General features: G+C 43.5%; 1 protein-coding gene across 1 annotated transcript in view; it reads left to right on the plus strand.

Moving 5' to 3' along the window:
* The window catches only part of LOC126088190 (uncharacterized), a 215,240-nt gene extending 211,399 nt beyond the window's left edge, over positions 1–3,841 (plus strand). Inside the window, exon 7 of the mRNA XM_049906315.1 lies at positions 3,631–3,841. Within this exon, the coding sequence (XP_049762272.1) occupies positions 3,631–3,741 (111 nt within the window). The 3' untranslated portion in view covers positions 3,742–3,841. The remainder of the gene's footprint in view (positions 1–3,630) is intronic.
* Positions 3,842–21,422: the final 17,581 nt, after the last annotated feature.

A 21,422-nucleotide genomic window follows, 5' to 3' on the forward strand; every position in this document is an offset into this window, starting at 1 on the left:
GACATTGCTGCTCGCGTTCATCGAGATCCAATGACTGTTAGCAGAATATGGAATCGGTGGGTTCAGGAGGGTAATACGGAACGCCGTGCTCGATACCAACGGCCTCGTATCACTAGCAGTCGAGATGACAGGCATCTTATCCACATGACTGTAACGGATCGTGCAGCCACGACTCGATCCCTGAGTCAACAGATGGGGACGTTTGCAAGACGACAACCATCTGCACGAACAGTATGTCGACGTTTGCAGCAGCATGGACTATCAGCTCAGAGACCATGGATGCAGTTACCCTTGCCGCTGCATCACAGACAGGAGCGCCTGCGATGGTGTAGTCAACGACGAACCTGGGTGCACAAATGGCAAAACGTCATTTTGTCAGATGAATCCAGGTTCTGTTAACAGCATCATGATGGTCGCATCCGTGTTCGGCGACATAGCGGTGAACGCACATTGGAAGCGTGTATTCGTCATCGCCATACTGGCGTATCACCTGGCGTGATGGTATTGGGTGCCACTGGTTGCACGTCTCGGTCACCTCTTGTTGGCATTGATGGCGCTTTGAACAGTGGACGTTACATTTCAGATGTGTTACGATCCGTGGCTCTACCCTTCATTCGACCCCTGCGAAACGCTACATTTCAGCAGGATAATGCACGACCTCATGTTGCAGGTCCTGCACGGGCCTTTCTGGATACAGAAAATGTTCGACTGCTGCCCTGGCCAGCACATTCTCCATATCTCTCACCAATTGAAAACGTCTGGTGAATAGTGGCCGAGCAACTGGCTCGTCACAATACTCCAGTCACTACTGTTGATGAACTGTGGTATCGTGTTGAAGTTGCATGGGCAGCTGTACCTGTACACGCCATCCAAGCTCTGTTTGACTCAATGCCCAGGCGTATCAAGGCCGCTATTACTTCCAGAGGTGGTTGTTCTGGGTACTTATTTCTCGGGTTCTATGCACCCAAATTGCGTCAAAATGTAATCACATGTCAGTTCTAGTATAATATATTTGTCCAATGAATTCCCGTTTATCATCTGCATTTCTAGTTGGTGTAGCAGTTTTAATGGCCAGTAGTGTATGTGGTCAGTGTGTATGTCTGCTGTCTGGAAAACTAACGTTCGATTCCCGACACTGCCAGGGATTTTTCTTCGGTAGGAGTACTGGGACGGGGTGTACGCCACCTCGCATTGCCACCTGACGAGCTACTTGAATGAAAAGTCGACAGCAGCCTGCAGCGCCGCGTGCTGCACCCCCCTCCCGCCTCCACACCGCTTCCAGTGACCCCATTAGCAGGGGATGACGCGATGTTCGGAAGGTCCTGATTAGCCCACTGAAGCCAAGACACTGAACTTTGGTTGCTTTTTTACCTACTAAGAAATATGTACTTGTGTCATCATAAGGCTTCCGTTTCATTGATTTAAAATATAGTCCGTAGTCTCGAGTGAAACATACACTATGTGATCAAAAGTATCCGGACTTCCCAAAAACATACGTCTTTCATATTAGGTGGATTGTGCTGCCACCTACTGCCAGGTACACCGTATCAGCGACCTTTGTAGTCATCAGACAACGTGAGAGAGCAGAGTGGAGCGTTCCGTGGAACTCACGAACGTGGTTGTGATTGGGTGTCACTTGTGTCATACGTCTACACGCGAGATTTCCACACTCCTAAACATCCCTAGGTCCACCTTTTCCGATGTGATAGTGAAGTGGAAACGTGAAGGGACACGTACGGCACAAAAGCATACAGGCTGACGTCGTCTGTTGACTGTCAGAGACCGCCGACCGTTGAAGAGGGTCGTAATGTGTAATAGGCAGACATCTATCCAGATCATCACGCAGGAATTCCAAACTGCATCAGGATCCACTGCAAGTAATATGACAGCTAAGCGGGAGGTGAGAAACTTGTATTTCATGGTCGAGCGGCTGCTCATAGGCCACACATCACGCTGGTAAATGTCAAATGGTGCCTCGTTGGTGTAAGAAGCGTAAGCATTGGACGACTGAACAGTGGAAAAACGTTGTGTGGAGTGACGAATCACAGTACACAAGGTGGAGATCCGATTTCAGTGTATGGGTATGGCGAATGCCCGGTGAACGTCATCTGCCAGCGTGTGTAGTGCCAACAGTAAAATTCAGAGGCGGTGGTGTTATGATGTAGTGGTGTCTTTCATGGAGGGGGCTTGCTCCCCTTGTTGTTTCACATGGCACTATCACAGCACAGGCCTGCATTGATGTTTTCGAAATTTGTGGTAAGGACTAAGGGACCAAACTGCTGAGGTCATCGGTCCCTAGGCTTACGCACTACTTAATCTAACTTAAACTAACCTACGCTAAGAACAGCACACACACACACACACACACACACACACACACACACACACACACACATGCCCGAGGGAGTACTCGAACCTCCGACGGGGAAAGCCGCACGAACCTTGACGAGACGCCCTAGACCGCACAGCTACCCCGCGCGGCCATTGATGTTTTAAGCCCCTTCTTGCTTCCCACTGTTGAAGAGCAAATCGGGGATGGCGACTGCATCTTTCAACACTATCGAGCACCTGTTCATTATTCACGGCCTGTGGCGGAGTGGTTACACGACAATAACATCCTTGTAATAGTCTGGCCTGCACAAAATGCTGACCTGAATCCTACAGAACACCTTTGCGATGTTTTGGAACGCCGACTTCGTTCCAAGCCTCACCGACCGACATCGATACCTCTCCTCAGTGCAGCACTCCGTAAAGAATGGGCTGCCATTCCCCCAAGTAACCTTTCAGCACCGGTCTAAACGTATGCCTGCGAGAGTGGAAGCTGTCACCAAGGCTAAGGGTGGGCCAACACCATACTGAGTTCCAGCATTGCCGTTGGAGAGCGCCACGAACTTGTAAGTCGTTTTCAGCCAGATGTCCGGATACTTTTGATCGCATAGTGTATTTACAATTTTGGTTACCCTTCCAGATCTAAAACAATTCGTTGCAAAAGTTTCAAACATCGGGAAAATTAGCAGTGGCTCAATAGTTGGCTTAAAACACTTACAACTGACTCTTTAAAGTATATGGCATACTCGTGAACAGATTCTAAAGCCTAATATGTTGCCATACACAACAGCCAAGCAGTTATTTTGTTAGGCATAACTGTCACGCATGGAGCTACAAAAATTTACTTGCGTGAAAAGCAAGATGGTTGAACTAGGGTGACAAAGGAAATTCAAAGATGACCATTGTTGTCGACAGTGTGAGCGTGTCACCAAACTCTAGTTAGAGACTTTAGACGTAAGATATTGTGCATCACAAAAACGCTAATTTTGAAAATACAGAGACAATATCCGCTAATGCGATTGAACAAAATTGTCATTTCTGTGCATTTATACCCCGCATAAAGACCATATTTGTTAATTCAGAGACCTATTGGCGTATATGGAGACAGGTGAGGGTCATGAATCCCGCGAATGGAGTAGGAAGTCGATAAACTGACAATGATATGCTAACAGTAACTCCCATTCACCATAAAGTGACGTACGGAGTTAAGATGTAGATATAGATGTAGATTTAAGATGCGTGATCTGTATTTTCCAATGTTTACCACAGTTTTGTGCTGCCCCGTTCCCTTTATTTTTACAGTCGATTTCGTACATTGGCCGAAGACGTCGAAGACAAGAACAACGACCTGAAGTTCCGGGAGTGGCCGCTAGTTTCTACCTTGCGTCGTCTCAAGTCACAAGAAACACATGAAGAAATCCATTCATCAGTTATCAAACTGCAATAACCTCATTGTTAGTATTCAGTGTATTTGAACATGTTTTTGTGGGTGTATGTGTGTACATAAATTGTTTTTGACAGTATTTAACAGCTGTGTCATTTAAGTGGGCGTATGAAAAAAATCGAAATAAAGCATGCATTCTTCATCAGAATGTATGCTGAGCATGCCGCTCAGCATTTTAATTATGCATGCAAACAAACAAGTTAGGTCCCTTCATATGACGTCAGTTAATGTGCCTAAATGAATACCATATGTGCACAGATAACAGTGAATTGGAAACGTCGTATTCTTATTTCCTCCCTAGTACGTCCTCTGCAACTTCCTGTAATGCTTCTATAACTTTTTCCCAAGGGCTCTACAAAAATGGTTCAAATGGCTCTAAGCACTATCGGACTTGACATCTTAGGTCATCATCCCCCTAGACTTAGAACTTCTTAAACCTAACTAACCTAAGGACAGCACACACATCCATGCTCTAGGAAGGATTCGAACCTGCGGCCGTAGGAGCAGCGCGGTTCTGGGCTGAAGCGCCTAGAACCGCTCGGCCACAGCGGCCGGCTAGGCCTCTACATTTCGTGGTTAGTTTGAACAAATTACTGGCAGTCAAATGTTCTCATAAAAATAACAAATGGCAACATAATACAGAATTCTCGTATTTGTGTTATCAGTACTTAGCGAATTGTGTCTATATGCAAATCATAATTTTATATTCACCCAATACGTTACGACACTGTTGAGAAACCTTTTAACTTCAGTTATTTGTACGTACAATAATGATGTAGTTAACTTTACTATTTGTTAGAACTATTACACTCTTTTTATCTTTACAAACTTTTTAATTGCTCTTACACACTACATCATCGTATGTGTGGTAACTATGTCGTATATTACTTAAATATGTGTAGTTCAAGCATGTTATCTATTACCAGTCACACTCAAATTATTATTAACTGTCTTACATGCTACGTCATTGGATGCTATGATAAATATGTCGCATATTATTTACATGCTCGTAGTTGAAGCATGTTTTCTGTTACTGAATCACACATAAACTATTGAACCGTATTGAACCGACTATCAAGAAGTTAGCAAGAAAGGGGCTAGTATATTTGGTTCACGCGTAGACATCATCTTCACAGTTTCGAGATAACAGCAGTTTGCATGACGTGACTTCACATTTTCAGCACTAACGTCCAAAGTATTCAGAGTCCATGAGCATGAGTATACATCCCACAAATGTGGATTTTTGCAGTGATTCTTCCACCTCAGGAAACAACTTTTCGTTCTCTAAGGACAGAGCAATGATGCTCTAATGCGCAAAGACTGTTGTCAAATTATTTCATTCACCGATACGATTGTACTCCATACACAAATTTCCTTTTTCTGGCATCACTAGTAGCTCTTCAGATTTCCCTTTCCTTGTCGAAACACTGAGGAAAGAAAAAGTTCTAAGCTTCAGATATACTCTTTCCACCATTATTTTCAGTTCTTGTCTGTGGAGTGCATAAGTGCTACAGACCTTCACAGTAGTAACTTAGAACCAAGGATGTCGACAGCGGCTTCTCGCTCAGTCATTGTTCCAGCTCAAGTCAATTTTCTTCTATGGGTAATGCATTTCGTATCATCTGTAATTGTGGAAATCACGTGTATCAGAAAAGTGCTACAGAGTGAAAACCAGCAGCCTGTTTCGTCGAAAGGCTTTCATTTCAATGTGGCATCATAAAATGTTCTTTGATGGATTGTTCTGTGAATCTAACAAAGAAGAAAATAAAGCTAGAAAAGAAAACTGCATTAACGTTGTATTCCTCATACATATCAGTTTGTTTTTGCCATTTGTTTCCCTCTATTAATTCTGCTTCAGCAACGAAAACTTCCTCTCTCGTCTCCGCATTTCATATATCAGCTTTACTCCGAACTGCTATAGAGAAAAAGTTTCAATTTACAACACTTTATGTGTTCTAACTACTAAGCAGGTGCGATGGACCGCATTCTCAGAAAGCAAATATTTTCTTTAAAGCACGTATCCCCGAGTTATACGTCCTTCATTCTAACTCTCAACCCAAGTATGGAATGTAGCAACAACGACAGGGAGCTTTATAAGTAAAATGTAGTGATGTTTATTGCTATTTGAGTGTAATTCAGGGCAAAGACTTTGCTGGCACAGAATGTCATGTGCCTGTTAGCTATTAGAAGTTTCCGGATTAACAGGAATCGTCGATACCATCCTAAAGTCTGCTATATAGCTTCAATCGCAATTTTACATCGCATTCCTTCAGAACTATTAATCTGCGCTATCAAATCTGGTAATTAAGACAGCAAATGTGCTGGACGAGATTAAAAACATCAGTTAGGTCATTCCTAAGGGAACCCTGCCAGTTCGTGACATAAGTACATATTCTCCTCGTTACACCTTACTTTCTTCATCTGGCGAGAATATCTGTATCCACAGACGGCATAGAATAAGCGTGAAGAATGATTTCACACTGAATAATGACAAAGTCACCGGAAGACCTACATCCACTGTGGAGATACAGTAAAGCCAATCCAATTAGAGTAGTGTGTACTACCGTTCCAAGTCTAGCATTTCCTCAGTTACATCTTGTTTCTTTTTTTTTCCAAAGCACTTTAGGAACTAAGTTATCGGTACACTAAAATACGTTCACAAAAAAGTCTTATTTCCGAAACTCGTTTGCAGGTACATCACGGATATTTACGTGCAAATATATTACTGTGAAAGACGATAGCAAATTTCGAAGAAAGAAGAAGTTGGGAACATTAAAGAAACGCACGTTTCATGAAATCTAATTAGCGAAACATAAATCCGCTGTGTTGCACTCGCATCTTGTATTACGAGTCTTGAGTTCACGCAGTAGTAGGGACACTGACGGCCTCAAGGAAAAATAAAAGGTTGTTTTACAATATTGTGACGCTCCTAGTCTAGGTTCTATTTTATGTCTCCCTTCTACTCAATCTAGTGTTTTATCATAAGCACAACAATTCTAGCATTTCGTCTTTAGGTGACAGCTGTTGAGAGAACAAAGAATTACCTCAGAGATTGGAAATGAGTGCCTGATTAGCATTCGGACTTGTAACCAAACCCACAAGGTATACAGGAAAACTGCAGTGATACATATAAGGTAGGAGGAAAGCACTGGCCTAGTGGGTTGCAAGTCGTGCGTGGATAACTCAGTCGCGAAAGCGGAGGTTCCTGGTTCGAGTCCCGGTCCGACACACGGTTTTAATCTGCCAGGAAATTTCAAGACAGCGCACACTCACTGCAGAATGCAAGATTCATAGTGTAAATTAAATCCAACTAGTACGCAACTATGATCTACTAACATATTATTACATCTCTCTAGCGCTCTTTGTATTTCGGGAGATATTTAAGTTATTTCTGCACGCTACTAAAGAACTGATCAAAAAGTCAGCATAAATTTGAAAACTGAATAAATCACGGAATAATGTAGATAGAGAGGTACAAATTGACAAACATGCTTGGAATAACATGGGGTTCCATTAGAACCAAATAATACAAAAGTTCAAAAAATGTCCGACAGATGGCGCTTCATCTGATCAGAATAGCAATAATTAGCATAACAAAGTAAGACAAAGCAAAGATGATGTTCTTTACAGGAAATGCTCAATATGTCCATCATCATTCCTCAATAATAGCTGTAGTTGAGGAATAATGCTGTTAACAGCACTGTAAAGCATGTCCGAAGTTATGGTGAGGCATTCGCGTCGGATGTTGTCTTTCAGCATCCCTAGAGATGTCGGTCGATCACGATACACTTGTGACTTTAAGTAACCCCAAAGCCAATAATGGCACGGACTGAGGTCTGGGGACCTGGGAGGCCAAGCATGACGAAAGTGGCGGCTGACCACACGATCATCACCAAACGACGCGCGCAAGAGATCTTTCACGCATCTAGCAATACTTTGTTTTTCTTTTTGGTTCTAATAAAACCCCATGCCATTCCAAACATGTGTGTCAATTTTTACCTCTCTATCTACATTATTCCGTGGTTTATCAAGTTTTCAAATTTATACTGACTTTTTGATCACCTGGTATATTAACGGGGACAGATGAAAATGTGTGTCCCGATCGAGACTCGAACCCGGGATCTCCTGCTTACATGGCAGACTTACATTGCAGGGACTAACTCGCGCACGCCTCCCGCGCCACCGACATTCTCACCTTATATGTCCACACACTACATGCGTAGTGTCCCTACCCAACACACTCATTACTGGTGGAAAACATTCTTACCAAGTCCCTTAGGAGTTCGGGTAATATGTGTGCATCTGCACAGAATAAGAAGAAGGTCGTGGACAGTATTGCCAGGAATATACACTTATATGGAGTCCAGATCGGGACACACAAAATTTGTGGTAAGTTCCAGTGGAACCAAATTGCTGAGGTCATCGGTTCCTAGGCTTATACAGTACTTAATCTATCTTAAACTAACTTACGCTAAGGACAACACACACACCCATGCCCGAGGGAGGACTCGAACCTCCGACGCGGAAAGGCGCGCGAACCGTGGCAAAGCGCCAGACAGCGCGGCATGAGGGTATGGGGGATGCTCCTGTGACCAAGGTAGCCGAATTGTTTAATGTTTAGAGAGGCGCCATATTGAAGCTTCGCATACAGGAAAAGCGAAAAAAGTTTATCCACTAAGTCGTAACGCTGACGAAAAGCTGGGTTGAGTAGTTGTGACGGACCGTTATTGAAGAAGACTGTAACGAAATGTAAGAGGAAGGCAGCTGCGAAAGGTACTGTACAACTGAACTTTCAGCACCAAAACAGCGCGGACGGAATAGCAGAACGAGACAGAATTCCAAGAACAGTTATCAGTGATGCAAATGCCCGTAGCAGAAAAACGTTATGCCGAAGCCATAAAGCCTGGACTGTGGAGCAATGCTATAAGGTCTTGTTTCACACTATTCCCAATTCCTGGTCGTTTATGTAACATGAGTGAAACGTGGTGAGGTTTGGTGACGATTTGGGCAGCTGATCAGTGGTATTCCATGGACGCCCTGGTTACTGCCAAGGCTTACGTGACCATTTTGGCCTGTCAAGTCCGTCCCATGGTACAATATTTGTTCGCCTGTGTTCCAAGCCGACAGTCCCACTTTGACACGGCTCGCATCGTCCAGGACTAGTTTTGTGAGAACGACGATGAATTGTCGTATCTCCCCTGGCCAATATAATCACTATATCTCAATATTATCAACCCTTTGTGGTCTGCTTTGGCAAGAAGTGTGCACGATAGCTATGCGCCTCCGTCATCGTTACCTCCACTTGCCATTATTTTTCAGGAAGAACGACATAATATTCCTTTGAAAACCATGTAACACCACAACTCTGTGGGTGTCATACATTTTCTACGTGTTTTGCGAAGTTTGCTTTATTAGTTGTGGTGAATATTATTCTTGTAAATATGTTGTCAAGTTACAAATGCTGTTTGTTATTTAAGAAAGAGAATACGCATGCAATGTTAACATTTTGTAAGTAGACACGCTAGCCTTGTCAGGGAAAAGCTATTGTCAAAGAGTGTAATAAATTGTAAATTCATTCTCGCTGGGCGTGCGAGTGCGCCAAAGAAGTAGCAATTGGAAGTTACGAGGAGACGATTGGTGTACTTGGTTGTATATATTCACCGGTGTGGTAATGCAAAAGTGCGGAGACAAAAAGTCTGTTTCCGAAGCCCGGAGCAGTGAAGACTGAATTGGTTGTTTTCACGGATATCTAATATGGGCAATTTATGGCATTTATGGGGCACAGTACAAATGCATCAAGAGTAATTCACGTAACATCAAGAGTATTGTGGGCCCTTGTTATTGGCTATGGTATGGCAAGAAGATCAGCCTGTACCCTATTTGCCGGCCGGAGTGACCGAGCGGTTCTAGGCGCTACAGTCTGGAACCGCGTGACCGCTACGGTCGCAGGTTCGAATCCTGCCTCGGGCATGGATGTGTGTGATGTCCTTAGGTTAGTTCGGTTTAAGTTGTTCTAAGTTCTAGGGGACTGATGACCTCAGAAGTTAAGTCCCATAGCGCTCAGAGCCATCTGAACCATTTTTTGTGCTCTATTTACCGCTAAATGAAGCCATTCGACAAACCAACGGCATCATGAAGTGAAGTAAGATCTAGAGATTTTATAAGCAGAAGTGTAATAGACAGATCAACGTAGTTGGAAGTTTTTATTTCTTGAACAACGTTTTCGTCCATATTTTCACGTAAATAATTTTCCTAACTCATTATCCTAGTAGTATCCATCCTATCCCTTTGTATGAACCGAGGTAATCAGAAAATGAACTGAAAATGAAGTGAACATTAATTTATTAGATTATAAAAACATAATTTTTCCAACTTTAGGACAATTACTTAATAATGAAATCTTTGGTTGTAGTATGAATGATGTCAGAAATAGAATGATGCAAAAGCCAGTATTAATTCGTTTGCTAAAAAATGAGCGTCTTTCATGATACAAAATTGATAGTAAAACCTTACGTAACGTGGACACTAAATTTTATTGTAAAAGTACAATTCTAGTTAATAGCTTGTGGCATAATTTGTAACTTTCATTACAAAAAGATGTTTAAGTAACTGCTAAATGCAAACAATCTTTCTGCTTGCTACAATTACAACAGTCAGTATTACGGTGAGTAACGTACAAAAAAAGTTTCTGACCATAGACAGTAAACAATCTTACTTTAATTGATCTTTGAAAATTAGTATGACACGTTGTATGTGTTTGCTATTTAATCATTATCTGACTACTGCGACATTTGTGGTGTGAAGTACATTAAAGTGTGCCTTAGGTACTGTTCCTAAGTCATGACGCCAATAACTGTTCTTGCGTAAAATTGCTTACGAGTATAAGGTTCAGTTTCAATTTAATTATCCTCGTTCCGGTAAGGAACTGGCGACCGTTGGTTATTTCATTAATGACATACTTCGAAAACCTTTCTTCCAAATTTTCCACTAACTACTGTTAATTAAAAAACTAGTTTACATAACTAAAAATATATAATGTTAACCGAACTTGGTTTCTAATCGTCATTGCTAAATTACTGAGCAGTGGCGATTCGGTTATAACTTCATCTACTTCTCTCGGTTTTGCATTATTCTTTGGAGTAGATGCCTTTTCCCTCCAGGTTAGGTAGGAACTTTAGGTACACGGGCTTACAGAAAAGCCTACCTAGCCGGATAGGTAGGAGTGTTGTAACCATACAGGACCTTTATCCATTCCGAGGCGACTGGGAGCAGTTCTGAATGCCAACGGTTCTCCTACACCATATTAGTCACGGTAACGTGTTGTCTTCTTGGTGTTCCTATATTTCTGTCCTTCACCCGTACTCAGCATCCCAGTAAAAAGAAAATTCAGCAAATGTTTCATTCCACAATTCCTTCATAGACTTAGCATGCAAGGCAGTTTTGTGCAGATTCTATGGAAGCTAAGGGGACAGCCGCGACCATGGTGCACGGATACTCTTCTATGCATGCGTGCCTCAGGATGCACACGTACTGCGTGTCCGGTTGAGGAAGCTGTGGCGACCGAACTGTGCAGAATTGGGCCCACACCAACACATTAGCACTCGCGCAACATTGATTGACAATTAATTCAGCATGTCCGAAATGCTTAATCATATGTAAATGTACACATGGTCGAACGTCAAATGATAACTGGAAAATTATATCCACAAATATACAGCTGACAATGGAAATGTCATTTCAATCGATACAGTCAAATGCAAATAAGTGAGGGCGTACGGTCGCTGCGCACCTCGATTCATTACGGAATCAAATAACGCACTTGTCATGAATACTCTTGTTGCTATTCTCGGATACTTTCGATTATGTACGCTGTTGGCAAAAAGGTCATTTGAAATATAATGCGAGTTGCACAAATACGTTAATGCATATATCAGTTCGACGAGGCTTTTTTGGTTCCTTCAACATAATAGTGATGAAAAGTAATGATTTATTAGATAGAGAATAATGTCTAGGGAAGCTTGTATTTATTTTTCTGTCAAAGAACTGAAAGCTTTTCGAGAATGGCCGTCGAACAGACGCACAAAACTAAAGGAAAGTAAAGGCTTACATCTCTGCCGCCGGTTGGTTGTAGTTTTGGAACGTGTTTTATGCTCGCGTATATGACATTTCAGGAGGCCGAAAATCTATTCTGTAGGAACCAATATCTGTTCCGAAAACGACGATCGTGTGAATCCCAGCTCGCTCTGTCCGTACACGGGACCCAGAAATCAGAAATTACAGACGCCTAGGGTAGATGCCGTGATCCTTGACTTCCGGAAGACATTCGATACAGTTCCGGACTGCTGCCTAATTAACACAGCAAACGGAACACGGCATGTCATTCTGACAGGAGGAAAGTCTTCAGACGTTAAAGTAATCTCGACCGTGCCCCCGATGAGTGTTACAGAATCATCACTTCTCAAAATATGTACATAAATGACCCAGATAGTAAAGTCGGGAGTTCCGTCAGGCTTCTCGCTGATGAGGATGTGCTATACAGAGAAGTCGCAGCGCTGGAAAACTGTAGCCAAATTCAGGAAGACCAGCAGAAAATCGACGCTTGGTGAAAGGAATGGCCATTCGCTCTCAACATAAACAAATGTTAGGTACTGCGAATACATAGACAGAAAAACCCCTTAATACATGATTACACAACTACAGAACAAACATTGGAAGCAGTTACTTGCACAAAATACCCGGGAGTTGAAATGGAATAACAACACAGAATTAATCGAGAGTAGGGCAAATGATAGATAGATTCATTGGAAGAATCCTTATGAAATGTAGTCCATCAACAAAGGGAGTAGCTTGCAAAACACTCGTTCCATCATTACTTGAATTTTCATCGGCCTTCTGGGATCTCTATCAGATCGGATTTATAGTGGAAATAAAGAATATTCGAAGAAGAGCTCCGCTCAAATTTGATATTAGTCTTGACCACTGTATTACTTTCATGCTGCATTACGTCTTTCAGCCCTACGCCATTAAGCCTGTGATAGAGAAATACATGAAAAAGTATCAGTGAAAATACATTGGTATAATTACGTAAAACTTATTTCGTACTAAAGGAAGAAGTAAGCACTCAAAAACATTGAAAAAAGAGATGAAATGGCCATCGTATGAAAAGAAGACAGGTGGAACTCACTAAAATATCTGTAACACATACTTGGGTGTAACGAAACTTAATTTATCAAACATGGACACAAAGTATCTGTTCTATTTTACTTGATGTCTTCTGAATTCAAACTGACTTACTGTACACATCGAAGTATTAGGTGAAGATGCTGCCAGATTGCAGTGCTATACAGTGTTAACGAAAATGTATGATTTGAAACACAGAAGACTGAGACAATTCTTTGATGTAATGTAGTTTTAAATGATAAATAACATTCTATTGTACATATTACACCATCCAGTTTCTTATCTATTAATATCCATCTGGAGTAAGGAGAGCCGGCCGCGGTGGTCTAGCGGTTCTAGGCGCTCAGTCCGGAGCCGCGCGACTGCTACGGGCATGGATGTGTGTGATGTCCTTAGGTTAGTTAGGTTTAAGTAGTTCTAAGTTCTAGGGGACTGATGACCTCAGATGTTAAGTCCCATAGTGCTCAGAGCCATTTGAACCATTTGTGTAAGGAGACTGGCGAAAATTAGCACTGCAAGATGACACCAATGTAAACAAATGCAATAAAAATTAGTGAACATCTAGCTGTTCAATAAAATAGTATATTACAACAAATGCCTAATTCGTATCCATGAAGCACACCTAAAAACGTTAAAATCGTTATACTGGTATTCGATTCACACAATAAAACGAAACTTACAAAGTTATTCACAAATTGACAGGAAGCATATTGGCATGGGACAGTTTTGCAGGTATAATCATCAGGTTACAAAATAAAGTACAAAATTTAATACATCTAAGGACAGGAAAACGCCAGGTGACTGTATACTTACTACACAGTTTGAAGATAATTAGTTAAAGTTAGCATCTGCCAATATACAAAGTGCAGCCTATTCAGACACTGTGAGCTATAGTAGCTGTAAGCATACCATAACAATCAAGCGGTCTTGTGTAACAAAATTCCGCTTATGATAGAACCAGCAATACATAAAAACTGAGGTAACAGTACATGAAACCAAGACACATAGATAAAGGCAAGCGATGTAGGGACAATGAGCTAATATATATATATATATATATATATATATATATATATATATATATATATATATATATTACTGGCCATTAAAATTCCTACACCACGAAGATGACGTGTTACGGACGTGAAATTTAACCGACAGGAAGAAGACGCTGTGATATGCAAATGATTAGCTTTTCAGAGCATTCACACAAGGTTGGCGCCGGTGGCGACACCTACAACGTGCTGACATGAGGAAAGTTTCCGATTCTTCATACACAAACAGCAGTTGACAGGCGTTGCCTGGTGAAACGTTGTTGTGATGGCTCGTGTAAGGAGGAGAAATGCGTACCATCACGTTTCCGACTTTGATAAAGGTCGGACTGTAGCCTATCGCGATTGCGGTTTATCGTATCGCGACATTGATGCTCGCATTGGTCGAGATCCAATGACTGTTAGCAGAATATGGAATCGGTGGGTTCAGGAGGGTAATACGGAACGCCATGCTGGATCCCAACGGCCTCGTATCACTAGTAGTCGAGACTACAGGCATCTTATCCGCATGGCTGTAACAGATCGTGCAGCCACGTCTCGATCCCTGAGTCAACAGATGGGGACGTTTGCAGGACAACAACCACCTGCACGAACAGTTCGACGAAGTTTGCAGCAGCACGGACTATCAGCTCGGAGACCATGGCTGCGGTTACCCTTGACACTGCATCACAGACAGGAGTGCCTGCGATGGTGTACTCAACGTCATCGCCATATTGGCGTATCATCTGGCGTGATGGTATGGGGTGCCTTTGGTTGCACGTCTAGGTCACCTCTTGTTCGCAATGACGGCACTTTGAAGAGTGGACGTTACATTTCAGATGTGTTACGACCCGTGGCTCTACCCTTCATACGATCCCTGCGAAACCCTACATTTCAGCAGGATAATGCACGACCGTATGTTGCAGGCCTGTACCGGCCTTTCTGGATACAGATAATGTTCGACTGCTGCGCTGGACAGCACATTCTCCAGATCTCTCACCAATTGAAAATTTCTGGTCAATGGTGGCCGAGCAACTGGCTCGTCACAATACGCCAATCACTACTCTTGATGAACTGTGGTGTCGTGTTGAAGCTGCATGGGCAGCTGTACCTGTACACGCCATCCAAGCTCTGTTTGACTCAATGCCCGGGCGTATCAAGGCCGTTATTACGGCCAGAGGTGGTTGCTCTGGGTACTGATTTCTCAGGAGCTATGCGCCCAAATTGCGTGAAAATGTAATTACATGTCAGTACTAGTATAATATATTTGTCCAATGAATACCCGTTTATCATCAGCATTTCTTCTTGGTGTAGCAATTTTAATGGGCAGTAGTGTGGTGTCACCGCCAGACACCACACTTGCTAGGTGGTAGCCTTTAAATCGGCCGCGGTCCGTTAGTATACGTCGGACCCGCGTGTCGCCACTATCAGTGATTGCAGACCGAGCGCCGCCACACGGCAGGTCTAGAGACACTTCCTAGCAGTCGCCCGCAGTGGTACAGCCGACTTTGCTAGCGATGGTTCACTGACAAATTACGCTCTCATTTGCCGAGACGATAGTTAGCATAGCCTTCAGCTACGTCATTTGCTATGACCTAGCAAGGCGCCGTTACCAGTTACTATTGATGCTGTAAAACATGTGCCGTCAAGAGCGATGTTCACCAATTATGGATTAAAGTTAAGTATTCCAACAGATACGTACTATTTTTGCTAGTCTCAATTCCTTGTCCTGTTCCAGACCTCACGCCAGCCTGCGTGAGCTTAAACGCGTGCCTTTCGGCTTCCTGTCATAGTGGATTGGCTGTCTTGCCAATCTACAACAAGTAGTGTATCTCGAAGTACAGACAATGCGAAGCAATGGTTCATTTTTGTTCTAAAGTTGAAAGTTTACGAACGTAGTTTCGTAACATAAAGACATAGACGTTGTTTACATTACTGACGGGCATTGCAGTATTTGTTAAAATTCATGCATTTGAAACATATTTTGGATTTTTGGGAAAGGTAGAACGCGCAAGTAAGAAAGAAGCAAAATATATCAACCTTGATTATGATTTTACTAAAAGCTCAGGAGGAAAGCGAATGCATTTAAGGTTTGTGACGTGTTAAAGAGCGATCTGACGTGTGTAGTGGTAGTAGTGATTCCTGGCTACTCTAAAAGTTTATGATTAAGAAAACTAAATTATTTCTGTTTTAGGATAGTTCTAGAGCGCCGTCTCTTACATACTCGCTTAGACGAAGTAATTTCAAACTAATTTCCATCAATTAACGGTATTTAATCTTTGGTATTACTCCGCAACTACATTTCTCCGTTAGTGTGTTGACGTCATTATAGGAGGAACTGTCTCTTAAAAGTCACTGCTATCGATCTTAACTATACTACACAATAAAAAGGTATTTAAAAACTATATCAATGACGATCTACGCAGATAGCTGCCATTTGTGTACGCAGTTGCAATTACCCAGAACCTGAACTTCTGTCTAGCGAGAATGTTGCTGCTGCGTTCCTTCACATTAAAAGTAATAATTCTTAAGACTGTTTAAAACTTTTTTCTCGGTTTCTTCTCTTATTGTGGCGGGATTGTGTCTGCTACTGACAGGGCTAGTTACGGGAGTTTAAAGGAGGCAATTCAGGTATAGTGCAACCCGAAAGCTGAAAATCTCCCGCTTACTTGGCAGTTGCATTCATCAATGCGCCATTTGGACACAGAGCGTATACCGATTGCGCGGATTATTTCTACACGACTCTTGGACGAACCACATTCCCGTCCAGAGCCACGTAACCACATACCCCGGTCGTGTCCTCCATGCTCGCTAATTTGAGATTCCTGCAGGTGGTCGAACGTAGTTGCACATCCACACTGCAAATGGTGGATTGATTGCCCATCGAGGCGAATCAGTTATACGTAATGTGTACCACAGCTGCGGATTCTGCGTGGTGTCTGTTCTTTCGGACATGTCCAAATGACAGAAATCATTCATATGGTTCTTACGATACAGTTGTCTGCCTGCACATTCTGCACGCCGTTAAGGGGCACAGCATGTCTTAACTGAAAAAATCGTTTCTCGAATTTTAAAGGCGAATTTTTTAACACCGTGATACCGGCATTCAAAATATTTTTCTGGTTTCCCGTAACTTAACGAGAATTCGAAATTACCCTACTGGCCATTAAAATTGCTACACCAAGAAGAAATGCAGATGATAAACGGGTATTCATTCGACAAATATATTATACAAGAACTGACATGTGATTACACTTTCACGCAATTTGGGTGCATACATCCTGAGAAATCAGTATCCAGGACAACCACCTCTGCGCCGGCAGGAGTGGCCGAGCGGTTCTAGGCGTTACAGTCTGGAATCACGCGACCGCTACGGTCGCAAGTTAGAATCCTGTCTCGGGCATGGATGTGTGTGACGTCCTTAGGTTAGTTAGCTTTAAGTAGTTCTAAGTTCTAGGGGACTGATGACCTTAGAAGTTAACTCCCATAGTGCTCAGAACCATTTGAACCAACCACCTCTGCCCGTAATAACGGTCTTGATACGCCTGGGCATTGAGTCAGACAGAGCTTCAATGGCGTGTACAAGTACAGCTGTCCATGCAGCTTCAACACGATACCACAGTTCATCAAGAGTAGTGACTGGCGTATTGTGACGAGCCAGTTGCTCAGCAACCATTCACCAGACGTTTTCAGTTGGTGAGAGATATGGAGAATGTGCTGTCCATGGCAGCAGTCGAACATTTTCTGTATCCAGAAAGGCCCGTACAGGACCTGCAACATGCGGTCGTGCATTACCCTGCTGAAATATAGCGTTTCGCAGGGGTCGAATGAAGGGTAGAGCCACGGGTCGTAACACATCTGAAAGTGTCTGTTTAAAGTGCCGTCAATGCGAACTAGAGTGATCGAGGCGTGTAACCAATGGCACCCCATACCATCACGCCGGATGATACGCCAGTATGGCGACACGAATACACGCTTCCAATGTGCGTTCACCGCGATGTCGCCAAACACGGATGCGGCCATCATGATGCTGTAAACAGAACCTGGATTAATCCGAAAAAATAACGTTTTGCCATTCGTGCACCTAGGTTCGTCGTTGAGTACACCATCGCAGGCGCTCCTGTCTGTGATGCAGCGGCAAGGGTAACCGCAGCCATGGTCTCTGAGCTGATATTCCATGCTGCTGCAAACTTCGTCGAACTGTTCGTGCAGATGGTTGTTGTTTTGCAAACGTCCCCATCTGTTGACTCAGGGATCGAGACGTGGCTGCACGATCCGTTACAGCCATGCGGATAAGACGCCTGTCATCTCGACTGCTAGTGATACCAGGCCGTTGGGATCCAGCACGATGTTCCGTATTACCCTCCTGAACCCACCGATTCCATATTCTGCTAACAGTCATTGCATCTTGACCAATGCGAAAAGCAGTGTCGCGATACGATAAACCGCAATCGCGATAGGCTACAGTCCGACCTTTATCAAAGTCGGAAACGTGATGGTACGAATTTGTCCTCCTTACACGAGGCATCACAACAACGTTTCACCAGGCAATGCCGGTAAACTGCTGTTTGTGTATGAGAAATCGGTTGGAAACTTTCCTCGTGTCAGCACGTTGTAGGTGTCGCCACCGGCATCAAACCTAGTGTGAATGCTCTCAAAAGCTAATCATTTGCATATCACATCATCTTCTTCCTGCCGGTTAAATTTCGCCTCTGTATCACGTCATCTTCGTGGTGTAGCAATTTTAATGGCCAGTAATGTAGTTAGAACTTATAATTACTTCTAAGTTGTTGCTCTGAGTGATCTTCTTAACAGTAGTAACGTTATACCTGTCTACTTCTGATATTGGCAATAATTATTCCTACCAATCCTGCCTACTCTATTTCTGTATTCCGTTTCGCTGCTAACAGCGACGAGGAAGGGTGTAAATTTTTACTTCACGCATCTGATTTGTTACGTCTGACAACTTCTATGGCAACATATAGTTGTATTTATAACAACAATATGTTACAAAACATCACATTTGGTTTAAAGAGAATCATTCCACGGAATATCTTTGGACGACGAAGAAATCTATTTTACTGGTATTTATTTACGAAATATTAACGTACCAAAATTAGATTTTTCCATATTATTTGTCTTCGTTATTAAGACAACGCTTGTAAAAACACTTACATTTCCAATTATTGATTACAGCGATATTATCCTGGGACGCTTTTTGAGGAAAGCTCGCGGCGCCTGGAACTGGTTATGAATGCCTACGTTCGTAATACACTCCTGGAAATTGAAATAACAACACCGTGAATTCATTGTCCCAGGAAGGGGAAACTTTATTGACACATTCCTGGGGTCAGATACATCACATGATCATACTGACAGAACCACAGGCACATAGACACAGGCAACAGACCATGCACAATGTCGGCACTAGTACAGTGTATATCCACCTTTCGGAGCAATGCAGGCTGCTATTCTCCCATGGAGACGATCGTAGAGATGCTGGATGTAGTCCTGTGGAACGGCTTGCCATGCCATTTCCACCTGGCGCCTCAGTTGGACCAGCGTTCGTGCTGGACGTGCAGACCGCGTGAGACGACGCTTCATCCAGTCCCAAACATGCTCAATGGGGGACAGATCCGGAGATCTTGCTGGCCAGGGTAGTTGACTTACACCTTCTAGAGCACATTGGGTGGCACGGGATACATGCGGACGTGCATTGTCCTGTTGGAACAGCAAGTTCCCTTGCCGGTCTAGGAATGGTAGAACGATGGGTTCGATGACGGTTTGGATGTACCGTGCACTATTCAGTGTCCCCTCGACGATCACCAGTGGTGTACGGCCAGTGTAGGAGATCGCTCCCCACACCATGATGCCGGGTGTTGGCCCTGTGTGCCTCGGTCGTATGCAGTCCTGATTGTGGCGCTCACCTGCACGGCGCCAAACACGCATACGACCATCATTGGCACCAAGGCAGAAGCGACTCTCATCGCTGAAGACGACACGTCTCCATTCGTCCCTCCATTCACGCCTGTCGCGACACCACTGGAGGCGGGCTGCACGATGTTGGGGCGTGAGCGGAAGATGGCCTAACGGTGTGCGGGACCGTAGCCCAGCTTCATGGAGACGGTTGCGAATGGTCCTCGCGGATACCACAGGAGCAACAGTGTCTCTAATTTGCTGGGAAGTGGCGGTGCGGTCCCCTACGACACTGCGTAGGATCCTACGGTCTTGGCTTGCATCCGTGCGTCGCTGCGGTCCGGTCCCAGGTCGACGGGCACGTGCACCTTACGCCGACCACTGGCGACAACATCGATGTACTGTGGAGACCTCACGCCCCACGTGTTGAGCAATTCGGCGGTACGTCCACCCGGCCTCCCGCATGCCCACTATACGCCCTCGCTCAAAGTCTGTCAGCTGCACATACGGTTCACGCCCACGCCGTCGCGGCATGCTACCAGTGTTAAAGACTGCGATGGAGCTCCGTATGCCACGGCAAACTGGCTGACACTGACGGCGGCGGTGCACAAATGCTGCGCAGCTACCGCCATTCGACGACCAACACCGCGGTTCCTGGTGTGTCCGCTGTGCCGTGCGTGTGATCATTGCTTTTACAGCCCTCTCGCAGTGTCCGGAGCAAGTATGGTGGGTCTGACACACCGGTGTCAATGTGTTCTTTTTTCCATTTCCAGGAGTGTATCTGTGATATTTGCCACTTTGATCAAATTTCACCATAATATGCTCAGCTATCCTGGTTCCGTGTAGCCTGGAGCAGATATTTCCACACCCTCTGTCTTCTCTACTGCCTTATTAATGAGCACTCTCCTTCACGTCTCACCTCCACCTTAAAGCTCTTGTCTGTAAAACATGTAACAAACACCCACTCTGGGTCAGAGCAAAATTCTTTCTCTCCCATTTTATCGTTCAGTCACTTTCTGAAAGACCTCAGTGGTAGGGATCCTTCTCTGAAATAACCTATCGCGTTGTATTAGAGAACAGTTTCAGAAGACAGTTAAAGTCATATCTACTAAAGCAACAATAATGATTCCTAATGTCTCGGTGCGCACTCGTTACCTTGTAGATCTTCTTTCCAACCAGATATTCCTCATTTCCCATTATTCTTAGGTGGTGCAGTCTCCTTAAATTTCCCTTTACCAGAACTCGCTATATCAGAAAACATTTATTTCGTACACTTATAAATTCATTTTATAGTTGCCACTATTATTGCTATTATGTCATTATTATTATTATTATTATTATTATTATTATCATTATTGTTGTTGTTGTTATTACTATTGCTATCAGTGGTAGCAGCAGCAGTAGTAGTAGTAGAATTATTGCCAGAATTCGTTAGTTCATAATCAGTAGAAATTATCCGCACTGCTACTTCAGACACTTCAGATTATTTTAATGTAAGTTGTCATATTGAAATTATTATTTCT

This window comes from Schistocerca cancellata, chromosome 6 (assembly GCF_023864275.1).
Source record: "Schistocerca cancellata isolate TAMUIC-IGC-003103 chromosome 6, iqSchCanc2.1, whole genome shotgun sequence".
In the NCBI taxonomy this organism is placed as follows: domain Eukaryota; kingdom Metazoa; phylum Arthropoda; class Insecta; order Orthoptera; family Acrididae; genus Schistocerca; species Schistocerca cancellata.